This window comes from Egretta garzetta, unplaced genomic scaffold, assembly GCF_000687185.1.
Source record: "Egretta garzetta isolate BGI_Z169 unplaced genomic scaffold, ASM68718v1 scaffold143, whole genome shotgun sequence".
Lineage (NCBI taxonomy): Eukaryota > Metazoa > Chordata > Aves > Pelecaniformes > Ardeidae > Egretta > Egretta garzetta.
In genome coordinates this window covers 1895366-1901857 of record NW_009259310.1, presented here as the reverse complement: position 1 = coordinate 1901857, position 6492 = coordinate 1895366, and the positions used below count along the sequence as shown (strand labels likewise).

The 6492-nt window shown below is 42.9% G+C and overlaps 1 protein-coding gene across 1 annotated transcript in view; it reads right to left on the bottom strand.

The window, feature by feature from the left end:
- ZMYND19 (zinc finger MYND-type containing 19) overlaps window positions 1-6492 on the bottom strand; it is a 9218-nt gene continuing 2726 nt past the window's right edge. Inside the window, exons 2-4 of the mRNA XM_009636340.2 lie at window positions 3375-3515; window positions 2173-2353; window positions 1-1104 (exon numbers count right to left, since the gene is read on the bottom strand). Of these exons, the coding sequence (XP_009634635.1) occupies window positions 961-1104; window positions 2173-2353; window positions 3375-3515 (466 nt within the window). The 3' untranslated portion in view covers window positions 1-960. The remainder of the gene's footprint in view (window positions 1105-2172; window positions 2354-3374; window positions 3516-6492) is intronic.

Here is a 6492-nt window from a genome sequence, read left to right as displayed (position 1 = left end):
TCAAAAAAATGAATAAATAACTCCAATTACCAAATACTAGATCATTTAAACATACCTGCACATCACTATAGTATTTGCTACGCTTACGGGGAAGCCACAAGGGCAACCACATCCACACACAGCTGACTACCTGAGCTTCCCTACAACTACTTTATATATAAAGGTTTCATAACCAGAAAGCTAATTCAGCTTTCTAAAAATACTGGTTGCTTAAATCGGAATCTCCAGCAGCCCTTCTCTGAAGGCAGCAACATGCTATAGCTCGCCTGTATGCACAGATCCCAGATGGTCCCCTACACTCCGCTCCAGTTCCTGGTGCGCTGGTTCCTACTGAGTAGGTATTGCCACAGTCCAAGTGTGACTGTGCTCTGAAAGCAGCTGGAAGGGAACGGGAGAAAGCTAGAGAGTAGACAATGATTCATTGCAACCTTTACTTTGTTTGCTTTTTTTTTTTAAATATAACTTCCATGCAGAGTTCTCCAGAGTAACTGCTGATGTTGGAGCCTGCCTTCTGGCACAGCCACAGATACTTCTAGCCACATGGGAGGAAAAGCTTTTGCTACATGAGCTTTTTTTTTTTTTCCTTTTTTTTAAACTTTTAGGCCAACAACATGTTCTTATCTGAACATTACAGTTAATGAGTCCTATCAAGAATTTCTAACAAAAACTGTACATGAGTTTACAAACGTATTAACATATAAATAATGAGAAGCTTCCTGCCTGGAGCCTCCACAGTAGTCTTTTCGCTTGAGAATATAATACTGGAAGGGTAGACTCAATCCCTTTCCACAGCACCAGTCACAGCTGGCTTAGTCCAGTCAGCCATTCTGCTCAAGCATCACAGGGTTTTTCTTCTTCAGTGCCTCTGGCTTCAATAAGCAGTCTGTTATTACTGTGCAAAAGCAAGAGTCCAATGCCTTTGAGAAGGAATCCTGCTGCTAAGAGGCCTGTGCCACCCAGTCATCGTTCTGGTCCGAGCTCTTGGTGGAAGGTCCGTTTCTTCTCCCGACAGTGTTTCTTGTGAGCAGGCCAGTCTTTTTGCTGGCATTGTGACCCACAGTACCTCGCTACCTGGCATCGGCCACAAATGTTGAATTCACGTAGCTAGGAAGAACACAAGACAGCGTTAGTGAGCCTGCTCAGTGCCAAGGGGTACCTCTACATCATTTCCCAGGTTCATGATCATCAGGTTTATGATCAAGCTTTTTGCACCTATCACAAATATGAACATCATTAGTGTCAGAGTATCACAAAGTTTTGAAGTAACCACTTGTTGATTTTGCAGTTGCTCTTGCAGAACCATATTATGGGCTTAATAGACAAAATATTTGAGCACTTCACATTTATTCTCACACTGCTACTGTTTTGCCAACTTAAGTTCTGTTTACAAGTATAAGCACTGTAAATTCAGAAGTGATCAGTAGGGCTGCACAAGCTCAGCCATTGCCAAAGTTATGGTTATCCAGGAAGCTTTTGTATGCAGACCCAAATAAAAGGCAAAGTTCACTCTTCTTCAAACGGAGGGCATTTAAGACCATTTTTTTAAAATGTTCCCTTCCCCAAAGAAAAAGGTGGAACACAATGATTTTGGCCTTCTCAGCATTTGTTGTCACAAGAAAAGCCCTTCTTATTCATAAAGACATCTGTCTGACAGAGAGGCACAGCCCTCGGGCATCTCATTTGCTGACTAAGTACACTTGCTTCATTTCATCTACCTACAGCAAAGGACTAGAACCAGTTCTCCCCTGAATAAAGGCCGCTCAAATCCACCCTCTTCTCAAGAAAGGTCAAGCATGTTATTTTTTTATTTCACCGCTGCCCAAAACCTCTTACAATGCTTTTCCCTCCTGTCTAATACAGCTGCTTACTCATTCCAGCTCTGGGGCCCTAGAGGAATGCTTCCACCTGCCTTTTCATACACTCAGCAGAAACTACACTCCTCCCAGTAAACCACTAGGTGATTTATTGTCCCAGGTCAAAACTATATTCTCTCAAACTGAAAATTATCATAGGGGATGAAGACTCATGCCAAAGAAAACCCGTGTTAAGAAGAATTACCACTTTTAGCACCTGAATGGCACGTGTAAAGCTTTACGTTTTAAGGAACAAATCCCTGGGCACATGTGGTAGCCCGAGTCATTACATGCTTACTTTCAGCTCTGTTGAACACACCTGTTTTTCAATCATTGTGCATGGGGGGTAGTGACATTCGTAATATGTGCATGAGTTCTCTTCCTCCTCCACAACATCCCCGTTAGCGTTGTAATATCGTGTTACATTCAGTACAGGAAACTGCTCTTCTATAGGATCTGTAGGAAGCTGTTGGATTGCCAGCCAATACAGACTTTGTTCCCTGTAAAAAAACAAGTAAAATTTTGGTCCATAAATTCATAATAAGCATACAGGGAAATTGATTCTAAATTCATTAATAATAAAGTAGGTAGGGTTAACATTGTATTTAGCCTGTTAAGCATCAGACTACACATGGTCCTCAAATAGAGCACCTTTTTAGGGTTATTTTAGCCTAAATGCAAAGTTAAGAAGTATCTATCAAAAACCATTTACATCAAGCAAAATTATTTCTGTGTAAATGGCCTGAAGTCTGTTTCTTGTTCTTGAACTCCCAGAAACACACTAGGATGGCATCATTGTATACACTGCATCTCCTCAAAATCTGTTTAATACGCTCTGAACATCCCTATCGTATGGGTGCTGCAGAAAAGGGTCTAGTGTGATGTTAAGTCTATGGATCTCCCGCGAAAAATGAACACACCTGCACTATATAATAAATTAAACAAATCCATCATGATATTAAGAGTTTGATGTGGACATTAAGTTTTATGTGCTTTGAGTAACATTAGTGCAACCCAGTGTGTAGGAAGTTCCCACAACCTACTAAGTGAAAGGCGATGGAAGCTGATCCCAGCAACTCACTTTGTTTTCAACCCAAATACATGATTACAAGTGTAAGCATTTTGCAGCTGCTGGCTTCTACAGGCTGTGTTAGAATTACGGTGCCTGAGGACAACAACCACAAGCCAGTAAAATCTGCAGACTGAATTTGGCGTGCCCAGATGCCACCACTCAAGCGGAAGGGACCGCAGGCTTACTGTTTTATTGCAGTGACAACATCTGGCACAGCAGGACCCCTGCATAATACCATGGGCTTAGATGGTCCCTTCACAGCTAGCATGAACTGTGGGCCTTAACTGTTCCCCAGGTGAGGAAGCTAAGACATAGAGCAATGTGCAAGTAGCCCAAGGTCAAATAAAAAAGGCTCTGCCTAAATGAAAAATCACTAAAGGAAGGAGACACAACAGTTTAAGGTATTTTAAAGTTTTTTGATGGCAACCCCCTGCCAGATATTGATGTACCTTTGTTTACTAGAGACTTCTTCAGCTTTGGGTTTCCAACCCCAAGGAACTAGGCGCAGATTGTCTAGGCGGTTGTCCACTGTCACTGAATTCAGATGTACCACCTGAAATCCAGGAGCAATCCCTCCCCGGTGTCTCTCCCTGGAGTAGACAAAAACAGTGATGAACAAGACCCCATAGCTAGAAAGCAAAGAATCATAGTAATTGCAGAAGGTACAGTGCATTCCAGCCTGCGTCTGGTGTCACTGGAACAGTCACAGTAAAACTTGGGTGGTTACTCCCTGAAGAAAGAGACTTGTTCCAGGAGGTTATTTCCATTACAAATTAGTTAAATCAAATGACAATCGTGGTATATTTTAATTGTAGGCATATTGCAAAGAAAGTTCCAGAGACTACTACGCCCATTACTGCACAAGCCTCTGTGTAATTATTGTGTTCCACAGAGCAGACTTGGAAGGTGCCATTACTGTTTTATTATTTTAATAGGAAATTCTATCATGCACATTAATGCAAATTCGGAGTTTGTTATTTATGATGAAATGTCTGTCAACACGCAACAGGACAGATGTTTCACCAAGTATGCAAATGGTTTTTAGACCCTAATTGCATGTAACACACAGAAAGCCTGCAATGACTCTACAGTTGACCAAGAGACATCTACTGAAACTTGCTCAAAACCAAAGCAGAACCATTAGCAAGGAGGATGGTTGCACATTAAGTCCCACTGTGATTCTTCCCTTTTGCCTCCTGAGTTTTCATTTCCCATTCCACCTTCTTTTCAACTCTCCTTTCTCTATTTCACCAAGTATCAAGTTCACTGCCAAGCACCCTTATACCTGGATGAGTTTCCATATCAATTCTTGCAGGAATCCCCATCCCACCTGAAATGTAAGGCTTGGACAGAAGTTGTCTTGTATGTTTGCTATATCATTAATTTCACAGCACAGAGAGAACATACTGGCAGCAATCAAGCACAAGGTAAAACTGGCAGTGGTAGCTGAGGGTTACCCAGCATTTCCTTCCAGGAGACCATTCCAACAGAGACTTACAACTTTACCCAAATCTACTTTGGATGCTGCTTCCAGCTGTGTTTACTGAACATTTCAGTTCAAATGGCTCATCCAGTTTGGAAGAGATGAGATTTGCCCAAGTTAAAAAATTCCCACTTTCCTCCTCCACCACCACCTTTACAAAGCTCTAGCATCACCCAGCAGAACAGGGAAATTCATTTCAATGTGACTTGACAATGAAAAATGTAGTGCTCCGTTTTCTTTGTCACAATCCATCCAGATATGGTTAAATTACATACCTTGGGGGAAAGAAAAGCACTTGCAATTCACATATGCCCCAAAACTTCCTAGAATTTAATGAGAAAAATTCCCTTGGAGTGGCTACACGCAGCACCCACACACAGCCCGTGCTCCAGCTCACAGGCAAAGCAATTCTTCCTGTAATGGCAGCCCCACACGAGAACAGAGTATGGAGCCTCCTGCTAGAGAGTCTTTTGGGCCTCCACAGAACAGGGAGAAGCTCTCCTCTTTGAAGGTAAAAGAATAAAACCCTTCTTTTGTGAAAGAAAAAAAAAAAACAAAACAAACCAACCAAACCAACCAAAAAAGAAAGCAAACAAACGATGGAACGGAGCCTGCTGAAATGCCCTAAAGGAGGAAAAGCTACTTCTGAGTTGCCAAAGGCACCGGAGGGTCTGACAAGGAAATCAGGAATCCCGAGGGCTACAAAGGGGAACCCAGAAGGTATAGAGACCCAAACAGATGAGGGTGCATATCAGTCAGATACGGAGACAGGGAAGGAGTTAAGGTTCTTAGACTGAGACTAGGACAAAGTGCCAACAAGAGAGATGGGATAGATATGAATGAGGAATCTGGGAGGAGGAGATAGAAGTTCAGAGCAAGAGCAAACTGGGTGGGGAGGGAGGGCAGGGGGAAGGGGAGTCTATGACCAATAAACAGTTTTGAAATGGATGAGATAATGAGAGTTTAAGAAAGGCTGGATTTGAGGAAAGAGAGAAGATGATGAGAGATTGTTCATGACACCAGGAAGCCACAGATGAGTGGCACATGCCTACCACTGCTCCTGCCAAGGCAAGGTCTGCACCCACAACCCTCCATAAGCAAATATGGATAAAATTCACTAGCACAGCAAGCTCTCTCTTCATATAAACCCACATCCCCATTGCTATCAGTTCTTCTATTACCTCAAATGACAAAGGCCTTGAAGTAAATGTGGAAATTGGGTCTTGCTGATAAGCAGTAAAAGGGTTAACACTACACCCCCTGACTGAGATGCCAGAATTAGCACTAGCAAATGCTCCACAGATAATCCAGCAACCTTTGAATGCACAAGCACGTACCCCTCCTCTCCCTCAACCTATGCTTCAAGTGTGCAGCACGGACCATCTCCAGAAGTTAATGAGAAATGTGCAGGGAAGGACAGGGTCATGAAAGAACCCACCTTCTCCTTGCAGAAAGGGACAGAGAAGAAACAGCCTCAGCAGCGCAGCGAACACTCCTGCAGAGCTGTAACTTCTACCTCCATCACACCTGAGTTCCTACAAGATGCCAGGCAAAAAACTTAAACCAAAACTTTTCAGAGAATTAGCTGGATACCATTCTTCTTGTATTTCAGCTGCTAACTTAAGAAGTGAGGTCCGCAATGAAAGTGCCAAGCACAGGCAACAGTAATTCAAGCCAACGGGAGCCGTAACTGAGTAGGTTATAAGCAGTATGATGGTTAGATGCTCTAAAAAAAAAAAAAAATCAGGTCTTAGATGTCTTTTTGAACACACAGTTAGTGATACTTATGACTAATCTGCCGCTGCTGCCATTCCCCAGGGAACATCACTACACCCAGCCAAAATACAGCAAGCTGGGATTTCTATACAGGGAACAGGATGAGAAGATGACAGACTTATTCTGCAGGTCCCTAGCCAGAGACATTGAAATCCTGCTTTGGAGGAGCTAACAGTCCACCCCAAAACCAGAGCAAGCACAAGAGAGGCTGCATGAAGTTCATCCTGACAGAATATTTGCCGCAAAGGTGGGTATTTTCCAGATCTTGGTTCCCATTTAGTACTGCAGCTCACTCTGCAGAGGTCAGC